Raw genomic sequence first — 12,146 nt, 5'->3', positions numbered from 1 at the left:
GCCTTTTTTTATACTTAGGTATACCTTCAGCACTGTATATCACTTCATGCAAGATTTAAAATCACAGACTCTTCCTCTTGCCAAATTACTGAATGGTAATTTTCAAAAGGGAATTGGATTTTTACTTGAAAAGGAAAAGTGTGCATGGCCATGGAGGATGAGCAAGAGAGTGAAACTTTCAAAGAAACAGCAAGGTCCCTTTCAGTGCTGTATGTCTCACTGATTCCTTAAACTGACTGCACCAAAGAAAAAAATAATCATAACCAAGCAGTGCTGCTATGAGGTGCACATTCTAAATTTGCACCCTTATACAGTTCAGGTAAAAGTCATCGTTGCAGTCTATTTTTCACATGTGGGCAGTGACTGAAAGGGTATTTAATTCTCAAACATAATTTGTCTTCTCTCATTTTAGATGCTCTCGGTCCTCTGTCACGTAATGATTTGTTGCACACGAACAGGTTTGTTGATTATTTCAAGTTGCTATGTAATAGCAGTTATAGGAAGTCATGAATGAAAAACCTTTCGGTCATTGCTGGACTGCACTGAACTTTTAAGCCCAAGAGAAATGACCATTCCATTCAGCTGCCCTCCTTCCCTGGGAAAATGGTGTAGAAATAGTCTGGGGTGAAGTGGGGATGAAAACTGAGCAAAATAATAATATATTACTGTTTACTGATGAACAGATGAGGAATGGACCAGAAGCTTTAAAAATGCAATGTATCACTCATCATCATTGTTTTCCTACCTATTATTGAACTGTGTTATGCAAATATGGTCAAGTTCTTAAGGTTTCTGTTTGATGATTTGATGATTGTTCATTTGATGATTACCCTGGGTTAAGCAAAGGTTTTGACAATATTCAAATTCATCTTAATCATCTGGATAAATCATAGACTGGAGTATCCTTTTCAGAAGGCCAGAATACATTTGCAAAATGCAGTAACAATATGACAAGGATTAAAAGCTACACAAATGTCCTAGTTTCAATTTCCACAGAACCCTATTAAACATTTTGATATGCAAAGGAGCATAAGAATTGCTCAATGTATATGCCCGTCAAATATTTTTAGGTTTCCAAAGTAATGCACAATGATCAGCTTTCTAACCAGAAGGGAAAAATATAGGTTTCTTCTCACAGTCACAGGATCATTTATTGACTGAAGGAAACATTAAGCTTCAAGGAGACAAAGAGAAACTTGTTCACATTCAGTGATTAGAACAGCAACAGAAATTCATCATAGGAATGTCTGTGGACATCACAGTATTCTGCCAGAAATGACATAGAATGCAAGTTATGTCAAATTTGGCGTGTGCAATGTGCCTTCATATGTACAGGTTCTGCTGTCTAAGTATAGCACCTGTACATCAGCATGTCTTTTAGGAATATACATCAGCATGTCTTTTAGGAATATACATCAGCATGTCTTTTAGGAAGCTACCCCAATTGTTTTAGAGAAAAATCTTAACCAGGAAAAAGGCAGTCACATGCTGAAGCTAAAATCCTGATCGGACCAAAATTCATCTGATGTTGAGAAAGTTTTTTTTTCCGAGCACAGTTACTTACTGAGAACAATATTGAAATTATGTTGAGTGATTAGACCAGGAACGTTTGACATGTTCACATCAAAATCCTTTGTCTAAATGTTAACCAGTTCAAAATAAATGGGTTTATACTGCTGTATGAATGTTCAAATGTCAACACCAGTCAGTGTAGCTCATGAGTTCCAAGAACTATTCAAAGGTAACTTTGTCCTTTTTGCCAGGTTGTATTCTTGTCATATATGTCTTGCCATGGCTACTTCAGTGTCTGGATTTGAAAACTGACGTGGGTTTAAATAAAAGGCTGCCATTGACAGGTTCCATTAGATGGATTTCCAAGGATGTCAGTCTTCCACATAAAAAATTCCTTTTACAAGTTGCAGGTGAATAATCTTTTACCAATTCCTAAAGCGTACAGTTGCTTATAGTATATCTACAGCATAAGCTATATCCTAAGCAGTGAATGTTTCGTGTTGTCTATTCATTGTCCTGAAATACTACCTGGACTTAGAACAATACTTCAGATGTCTGCAATAAACCCTTATTTAAAAGAATTTACAGAAAAGGAGACTGCAGCAGAAGCTTCAGCATAATCTAGTATTCATATATTTTTAACAAATATGACACAGCAGTAAAATGCTTGACTGTATATTAATGTGTACCTGACAAAAAAGTACTATGTACCTACTCAGATATAGATTTTTAAAGAGTGCTGGCTGTGTTAACACAGCAATATTAGATATGCAATTTCTTTTATTACTGATATCAGCAGATTTCTTGTAACTTTCACTTAGTAAGTTTTTTAGCTGATATGAAACAAAAATCCATATGATAGCATCGATCAAACCATGTAAATGTCCGCAATTCCCGACCCTCCCATCCCTCCTTACCCTCCAAAGAAAAGCATGTAGGCTAAATGAAAACCACTCCCCTCTCCCCAACACCAACCACTCCCACTCCCACTCCCCACCCACCCTACCCTGAAAAAAACATGTAGAACTCGAATGAGTCTTTTCATAAAGTGCACTGTCCCTGGTGGTGGACCATGGGGTTAATGCGACAGAAACCGTGGACCCATTACTTGATGTCAGAGATGCTGAAGAGATGAAGTAAATCCTGGGTCATGGTCTACAGAGAAAAATAATAGAGAAAAGAAAAGAAACAAGGAGTCATTTTCCCCAAATATGTTGCATCAGTACACATAGGCTTCATTATATGGATGGGGATTGCAACAGCCACTATCTTGTATATAGGCCATGTTCTCATCAAAGTGGGAGAGAGGGACAGTGTCCTCTTCATTGATATGACGCTCAATATCAGTTTTCAGCACTGGCCTCTGGTTGTCTGGGAAAGCCATCGAGAAAAGTGCTTCTGGATCACAGACAAATTTATACACATATCTTTCTCCAGCGACCTGCAGAAATGAGAGAAACAGTTTCCCATAAAGACTTGCTCTTCAAAATAAACCAAAAGCACCATTAGACTGATGTAGTCAAAGGTTACATTACTGGCCAGTCCTAAACCTAGAATTTGAAACTTTAAAATTAAAAGGTTAAAAAATGCAAAATTCAAACATAAGAAAGATCTTACTGCCATTAATATTTCTTTGAAGTTCTTTGAGCTTCTTATTAGCTACTGCTAGATAAGTCAATGTTTATCAAACCAGGTATGTTAATGATCTCTATCTCTTTTTTTACTGCCTGAAGAACATCTAAACGTACAGTGAAAATCAGTTCCAGACAATAAATGTAATCCTGCGCACTTATTTAAAGGGTAGGGAAAACAAGATTTTATCTTTCAAATTTAATTGTTCTCTTCATCCTTATAACACAAAAAGCATAATTAAAAATTGCTGATTCATCAGAGATACCCATTGATTCATTGCACTTCTTCCTCTATTGTTATAATTAGGAGGTTAAGCCCCAATTTATGTTCCTAGGTTGCATACACAGAGGTGGGAGCAACTCTGCCTGTAAATATGGCTATCTACACTTCCAACTTTGCAGTCCAAAGGGAGGGAGAGTTCAATCTGACTGAAATTCAGGCAAAAGAGCTGAGAAGACTGCTGGGTTCTGAGGCAGCTTGGACAGACAGCCTGCTTTGGAGCTCCAACACTGTCCACAAAGTAAAATAATAGGAAAAAACCTAAAATATCCCTCCAACACTCACACCAGCGCTCTTGCCACGACAATCATCCCCATCTTTTTTGTTATTCATTCACAGGATCAGGGCACCGCTGGCTAGGCCAGCATTTATTTCCTAGACAGGGGCAGTTAAGAATCAACTGCATTGGTCTGGGGTTTGGCATCACATGTAGGCCACACCAGGTAAGGTCAGCAATCTAATTCCCTAAAGGACATGAGTGAACAAAATGGGTGTTTACAACAACCAACAATGGATTTGTGGTGCTGTTAGACTCTCAGTTTGGATATTTGTTGAACTCAAATTCCACTACCTGTCACAATGGGATTCAAACCTAGGTCCCCCGAATATTAGTTGAGTGTCTGGACTAACAGTCCAGCAACAATACTACTAAGTCATCACCTCTTCTGTAACTTTTTGTATCTTTACCCATTCCCTCAGGATTCCTCATAACCCCACATCAATCCATGGTTCCAAGTACTACATGTTAGCACGCATTCAAAAGGAAATAACAGTTCCATGCACCAAGGATAGCATGTGGGTAAGAAAACACACTTTTGCTGCCGAATGAAAGAATTAATATGTTGCATTTTCATCATTTTTGCTTTTCATTCACACCTCTAAGGACACCCTCATATTAAGCTGCCCTTGTGGTCCATAAATTGCTATGGCATATGTACCTTTCCTATTGGGGCTGCGAAGACCCCAGAGCTGCCACACATGTGATTGATCAAGCAGAGCCAAGAGCAACCTTCTGGAAAACTGTATTATCGATCCTGTTGCTAGCAAGAACTGATTTCCCATTTGTTGATGACATAGTGGATCCAAAGCAATAAACTCCAATCCTCTGTTAATTTTAACTTCCTTTGCAGTTTTCTTTCACCTCCTTTTTGTAGCTCTTACTACCTGCCTTGTCACCCTATGCTGTTCTTTGTACTCCTCCAATTTATAAGGATGTGTTCAAATGATTAGATTCTTGTAGGTGCTTTCTTTTAGTTGAATGTTGGATACCTTTCGACGTCCATCATATTGTTAATTGTCGAGCTCTTGTTAATTGCTCGAGCTCCCAGTCATCCACTCATCCTGTGGTAAAGTGCTACTCCAACATCTCTCTTTCTTACTGAGGCAGGTACCCCAGAAGGACTGAAAACAAAACTAGGTTGCTAACTTAAAAGGTGCAAATGCACTGAATTCAAAATATCAGAAGAGGCAAAGGGCACAAACACGTACTGAACAGAAGTGCTACTCCATTGCAGATTGAACTAAGACATTTTGAGATTTTATTGTCCAATGTCAACAGGTGTTGGCAGAGTTTTAAGTGTAAATTTTGGAGATCACAGATGACTCTGATTGCCAAAATACATGCCTCTGGAAGCAGCCAAGTAAAAAGTCAGGCGATGGAAACCTGAACAATATACTTCTCTTATATCAACTATCACAGCAAATATCGAGCAGATTAAACTTTGTACTTATTTATTCTGAACCACATAGTTTCTGACTATGTTGCCCAGTTGAACTTTTGCCGAATCCAGAATGAATGGAGAAGCAATCATTACTTAGATGAGGTATTCTTGACAGTCTTTTGACTCAGTATAAGTCCTGAGGATTAAAAGAATGCAAATGTAGAGCTCCAAGTTACAGGTCCAAGAAAGGCATTGGATATTCTTAAAAACAATGGGAATCCATTTAATTGGATTGAAATGTGTCATACATGGGGGTTTCCCCCACTCCAATCGGCATGCAATATATCTGTATCTCATCTGGATATTATTCAACTAACATTTGAAGAAATTATGAATAAAATGACTCAAGCTTGTCCCTTACTTTCTGCATGATGCCTTTCTCATAGTAATAGCGCAGTGAACGGCTCAGCTTGTCATAATTCATAGCAGGACGATTCTTCTGGATTCCCCAACGTCGCGCTACCTAATTCAGAAAACATTGCCATTAATATAACATTATGATTTACACATTTCAACCATAGTTCCACGAAATGTAGAAACAATATTTCAGGCCAATACCCTCATGCCTTATGGTCCAAAATTCTTTTCCCAATGAACCTGAGGCCCCAGTACTCAATCATTTACATGCTGGCACTAGTTCAGTAATTTCATCGAGACAGATTTGAACACGTTAAAAATGTAATCGTTGGTAACATCTGACATACGCATGTCAGGAATGATTCCAGCTTATTGGAATAGCATTCAAACCAAAACACTGCACTGAATGAAATCCTCTCAATAATGGACTTGAAGCTATCAGAACATGCAAACTGGAAAATAAACGATTGTCTACAACAAGGGCTGGCTCTGTGGTGCAATGGCAAGCACGTTGGACTTGTCCGCCTTTGTTAAGGTTGCTATTCAAAGGTTGTGGGTTCGAATCCCATCAGAGTCGAGTCTTATGGGCAGCACTGTGGTTAGCACTGCTGCCTCACAGTACCAGAGACCTGGGTTCAATTCCCGCCTCAGGCAACTGTCTGTGTGGAGTTTGCACATTCTCCCTGTGTCTGCATGGATTTGCTCCGGTTTCCTCCTGTAGTCCAAAGATGTGCAGGATAGGTGAATTGGCCATGCAAACTGCCCATAGTGTTAGGTGAAGGGGTAAATGTAGGGGGCTGGGTGGGTTGCTCTTTGGAGGGTCAGTGTGGACTTGTTGGGCCGAAGGACCTGTTTCCACACTGTAAGTAATCTAACCTACATTTCACGCTAAACTTAAACAACCCATAAATTTCAGAGAAGCTATGAAAAACAAAATATAAATTATATTCTGAATCAGGCATTTACATTCAAACAAAGCAAGCCTATATAACAATCATTAGCCCTCTATTATTGATATGAGTTTAAGTGCTCCATACTTTTCATGGCCTCCCTAACATTGCTATTCTTTCTTAACATGCTCCTTAAAATCCACCTTTTTGATCATGGTTTCAGTCAGCCCTCCTAAAATTTTTGACTCGTTTAGCCAAATGTTTTTCTCTAACCACACCTCTGTAAATCACTTTGGGCAGTTTTTTTTATATATTAGAGATGCTATATAATTGCAAGTTGTTGATTTTGTTGCAATTCCCAATTGTCTGTTGCCTTTGCTGGGTTTTTTTCCCTCTGGTATTGTGTACTGAGGTCTAATGCAGTAAATACACTGTAATCAAGACCTTTAAAGGAAAATAAAACAAAAAATCCTGTTCCAAGACTGAGCCAACTGTCAGTTTTAAATAATTCTTTTCACACTAATAATTAAATCTGCATCACAAAAGTTGTATTTCCATTAAAAAGAAATCAAGTTACTGATTGCAAACTAAGATTTGACATTCAAGATAAAAGAATAGTTAATTTCTATCATTTTCACATTTATTAGTGATTAATGTATAATTAATTCTATTTCCCTTTTTTATTAGTCTTTCATAGAGTCATAGAACTATAGAGATGTACAGCACAGAAACAGATCCTTTGGCCCAACTTGTCCATGCCAACCGGATATCCTAATTTAATCTTGTCCCATTCGCTAGCACTTGGTCCATATCCCTCTAAACCATTCCAATTCCCATATCCAACCAAATGCCTTTTAATTGTTGTAATTGAATCAGCCTCCACTTCCACTGGCAGCTCATTCCATACGTGACACCATCCTTTGTGTGAAAAAGTTGTCCCTTATGTCCCTTTTAAATCTTTGCTCTCTCATCCTAAAACTATGTCCTCTAGTTCTGGACTCCCCCACCCCAGGAAAAAGACCTTGTCTATTTCTCCTATCTATGTCCTTCATGATTTTATCAACCTCTATAAGGTTTCCCCTCAGCGTCCGACGCTCCAAGGAAAACACACTTCACTCCTCTTTCAATTCTTTAATATCTGTTCATGTTTTCTGAGTTTAATCGCTGTGCCTTTCCTATTTTGTGTTTTTCTTCTTTCTCACAGGTACAGTATTAGGTTACCCTTGTAGTGGAAATGACACAAAAAGAGAAACAAACAGTTACTTGAAACAAAACTAAGAAGTAAATTTTATGAGACATCAGAATGATTAGAACTAACTTAGTTTTCTGACATTGTTCCTCTATTTTTCTGGATGTAGACTAACATTAACAGTGCCCCACTGGGAGAGGTGAGCACAGCTGAGGGAAATGGGAGATCATACTGACTCCTCCTCCAATCAGAAGCAATAATTAGCTGAGCCAACTGCAGTTTTACAACTTTGCTCCTGGTCCTGTCTCATGACTGCTTCCATAGAAAATTCAACCTTTGGTGTCTAAAACCCATTTTCCTTAACATTAAATTGAAAGCAGTTCACGCAGTAACACTCAGGAGCAAATGCAGTTTGTGGAATAAACTGCAATCCACAAAATAACACACAGTTTACACTATTAGTACAAAGTGCAAAAGAACTAAATACAGCACAGAAGCAGGCCCTTTGGCCCAGCAAGTTTGCACCAACACATAACGCCTTTCTAAAATAAAAACCTTGTGCCTCTATTCAGTCCATATCCCTTTAATCCCTGCATGTCCGTGTATCTATCAAGATTCCTCTTAAATGCTGCTATTGTATCTGCTTCTGCCACCTCCTCTGGCAGCACATTCCAAGCACTTACCACTCTCTGTGTTAAAGCTTGTTTCTCACATTTCCTTTAAACTTTCCCCCTGTTATTTAAACCATGTCACCTAACAATTGACGTTTCTAGTCAGGGAAAAAGACTTAGACTATCCATTCTATCCATGCTTCTCATATCTTTCTAAATTTCTATCAAGTCACCCTTCAGCCTTTGAAATTCAACTGAAAACAAACTAAGCTCATCCAATGTCTCCTCGTAGCTGATACTCTCCAAACCAGACAACATCCTCGTAAAATATTTCTTTGTCCTTTCCAAAGCCTTCACATCCTTTTAGTGGTGTAGCAACCAATACTGTATGCAATATTCCAAATGTTGCCTTACTAAACCCCTCTGTAGGTTAATGCTTCGAAAGGTTCTGCCATTTACTGTTTACTACCGTCTGCATTAGACCTTCCAAAATTTATCATCTTGCATTTGTCCAGATTAAACTTCATCTGCCATTTCTCCATTCATGTCTTCAGCCTCTCTATATCCTGCTATATTCTCTGGAAATCTTCCCAGCACTGATCCCTGTGGAACAACACTGGTCACAGTTCTGCAGTCAGAAAAACACCTTTCTATCTCAACTCTCTGTCTTTCATGCTAAAGACAGTTCTGTATCCAACTTACCAGCTCACCATGGATCCCATGTGACTTCACCTTTGTGTCAGCCTGCCAGGAAGGACCTTGTCAAAGACCTTGCTAAAATCTAGTGACAACATCCACCACTCTGCCCTCACCCATCTTTGTCACTTCTTCAAAAAACTCAATCAAGTCTGTGAGACACAACCTTTCCTGCACATAGCCATGCTGCCTGTCATTATTTAGTCCATATTTTACCAAATGTGATTAAATCCTGTCTCTAAAAATCTTCTCCAATAATTTCTCTTCCACTATTGTAAGGTTCACCAGCCTGTAATTTCCTGGATTATTTCCATTGCTCTTCTTAAACAAAGGCTATTCCTCCAGTCTTCTCGGATCTCTCATTTGGTTAGAAAGAATACAAAGATTTTGTACAAGGTCCCAGCAATTTCTTGCCTTGCCTCCCTCAGAAGTCTGGGATAGATCCCATTAGGTCCTGGGGACTACCTACATTAAGGCTACACCCAACACCTCCAATCTTATATCGACATGTCCTAGAATATCAGCATACCCCTCTATAGGTGTATCATCCACCAAATCCATCTCCTTTGTGAATATTGATGCGAAGTATCAAGGACCTTAATTAAGAATTTGATAGAGGTTTACCACAGGACAGCTAAGGATCTCAACCACATCCTCCGGCTCCAATTTCCATCTTTGTTCCTGAATGGACCGACCCTAGGTACCCCCTTGCTCCTTGTATAAAAAACATCTTGGGATTTTCCTTAATCCTGTTTACCAAGGTCACTTTGTGGCCCTTTTAGCCCTCCCAACTCCTGGTTTAACTTTTTCCCTCCTTTCTTTATATTCCGTGAGGGCTCTGTCTGCCTTCTGATTCCTATACCTTACATCTGCTTCCTCGTTCTTTCTGTTTAGGTTCACAGTTTCTCTTGGTCATCCAAGGTTCCCAAATCTTGCCATCCTTATCCGACATTTTTATAGGAACATGCTGGTCCTGAACCCAAATCAACCAGCCTTTGAAAGATTCCCACATGATAGATGTGGATTTATCCTCAAACAGCCAGTCCCAATCTATATTCCCTAGTTCCTGCCTAATATTGTCGCAGTTATCCTCCCCCCAGTTTAGTACTTTTACCCAAGGATAACTCTTATCCTTATCCACAAGCAACTTAAAACTTCTGGAATTATGATCACTGTTTCAAAATGCTCCGTCACTGAAACTTCAGTTACCTAACCGGGCTTATTTCCCAATACCAAGTCTCATTTGGCCCCTTCCCTGATTGGACTCTTATCACTTCCTTCCCCAGTTCTGAACTCACCACAAGGAGAACACACCCTTTCCACACACACCTTGTTAAAACCATTCAGGATCTTATACATTTCAGTGAAATCACCCCTCACACTTCTACAATGAAAAGAGGCCTAGTCCTCCCAATTTTTCCTCATAAGACATCTCACTCAGTCTAGTTATTATTCCAATGAACCTCTTCTGAACAGCCTGCATCATTTTGAGATTGTTCCTAAAATCAGGACACAAAACTGCATACAATTTTTGAGATATAGTCTCACTAAGGCCCAAGTATCTGAAAAAAAATCAGTATTTTATAATAAAAGCAGAACATGCTGGTGAAACTCACAGATGGTGTCATATCTCGTAAGTTTCTGCAGCAACTCCTGACTTTTATTTCACTTCAGCATCAGTAGTAATTTGATCTGATTTGAGTTCTTACTTTTCAGTTCAATAATAAAGGGTAGTATTCCATTAGTCTTCTAGGTACTTGCATGCAAATGTTTAGTGACTTCTGCTTGAGAACATCTAGATCCCCTTTGCACCTTAGAATTCTGCAGTCATTCTCTGTTTAAACAATAATTCCACCTTTTAATTCTTCCTTTCAAAGTGAACAACTTTTCCATGTTATACTCCATTTACTAAAACTTTGTTCACTCACTCAACCCATCTATATCTGTCTGCAACTTCCTTGTCTCCACTTCACAACAAACTTTCCTACCTCTGTGTCACTTGTAAGCTTACATGCCAAGACCTATCTCCTTCACCTTAGTCATTGATACCAATCAGAAAAAGCCAAGGTTCCAGCACAGACACCTGCAGAAATTCATCTGCCACAACCTACTATTAAGGGAAAAAAAATTTATGCATACAAATGTGTTGCTGGAAAAGCGCAGCAGGTCAGGCAGCATCAAAGGAGCAGGAGAATCGACGTTTCGGGAATAAGCCCTTCTTCAGGAATTCCCTGCATCCCTCCAATATCCACTGCGGACAGACTTCAATAATTCCAACTAGTAGAACTTTAGCTGAAACCACATGGCACACTGAAAAAAATGCCGCTTAAAAAAAGTCATAAACTCCCTCAAGCAGTCAATCCATTGTACAAACAAACACCTACTTCAATAGTCACATTGAAGATTTGTTTACACCTGTTAACCACGTCAATGACCACTGTTGGAATATTGCGTGCGTTTCTGGTCTCCTTCCTATTGGAAAGATGTTGTGAAACTTGAAAGGGTTCAGAAAAGATTTACAAGGATGTTGCCAGGGTTGGAGGATTTGAGCTACAGGGAGAGGCTGAACAGGCTGGGGCTGTTTTCCCTGGAGCGTCAGAGGCTGAAGTTTACAAAATTATGAGGGGCATGGATAGGATAAATAGACAAAGTCTTTTCCCTGAGGTCGGGGAGTCCAGAACTAGAGGGCATAGGTTTAGGGTGAGAGGGGGAAGATATAAAAGAGACCTAAGGGGCAACTTTTTCACGGAGAGGGTGGTACGTGTATGGAATGAGCTGCCAGAGGATGTGGTGGAGGCTGGTACAATTGCAACATTTAAGAGGCATTTGGATGGGTATATGAATAGGAAGGGTTTGGAGGGATATGGGCCGGGTGCTGGCAGGTGGGACTAGATTGGGTTGGGATATCTGGTTGGCACGGACAGGTTGGACCGAAGGGTCTGTTTCCATGCTGTACATCTCTATGACTCTATGACAACCAAACTGTGAACTCAGCCCTCAGCTGGAGCAAGCAGTTCAAGTGTTCTTGAAACTTGGTGCAGTGGAAGTAGCCCTACCTTTGAACCAGGCAGTCTGGGTTCATGTCCCACCTGTTCCAGAGGTGTGCAATAAGGCTTTTGAACAGGTTGGTTCAAGAACAGTGGAGGAGGAGAAAGTGAGGACTACAGATGTTGGAGATCAGAGCTGAAAATGTGTTGCTGGAAAAGCGCAGCAGGTCAGGCAGCATCCAAGGAGCAGGAGAATCAATGTTTCGGGCATA

General features: G+C 39.7%; 1 protein-coding gene across 6 annotated transcripts in view; it reads right to left on the bottom strand.

Moving 5' to 3' along the window:
- Window positions 1–2,531: 2,531 nt before the first annotated feature.
- Window positions 2,532–12,146, bottom strand: part of etv1 (ETS variant transcription factor 1) — a 143,762-nt gene continuing 134,147 nt past the window's right edge. For all 6 annotated transcript variants that reach the window (XM_043689841.2, XM_087987117.1, XM_087987115.1 and 3 more), the window contains 2 exons: window positions 5,506–5,607; window positions 2,532–2,953 (listed from right to left, as the gene is read on the bottom strand). In XM_043689841.2, coding sequence (XP_043545776.1) covers window positions 2,732–2,953; window positions 5,506–5,607 — 324 coding nt within the window. In that variant the 3' untranslated portion in view covers window positions 2,532–2,731. The remainder of the gene's footprint in view (window positions 2,954–5,505; window positions 5,608–12,146) is intronic.

The sequence above is a fragment of the Chiloscyllium plagiosum genome, unplaced genomic scaffold (genome assembly GCF_037043375.1).
Source record: "Chiloscyllium plagiosum isolate Xiang-an unplaced genomic scaffold, Cpla_swu_hap1 HiC_scaffold_5, whole genome shotgun sequence".
Taxonomy (NCBI): Eukaryota; Metazoa; Chordata; class Chondrichthyes; order Orectolobiformes; family Hemiscylliidae; genus Chiloscyllium; species Chiloscyllium plagiosum.
The sequence above is the reverse complement of the archived record's forward strand: the minus strand, read 5'-3'. Positions and strand labels throughout refer to the sequence as shown.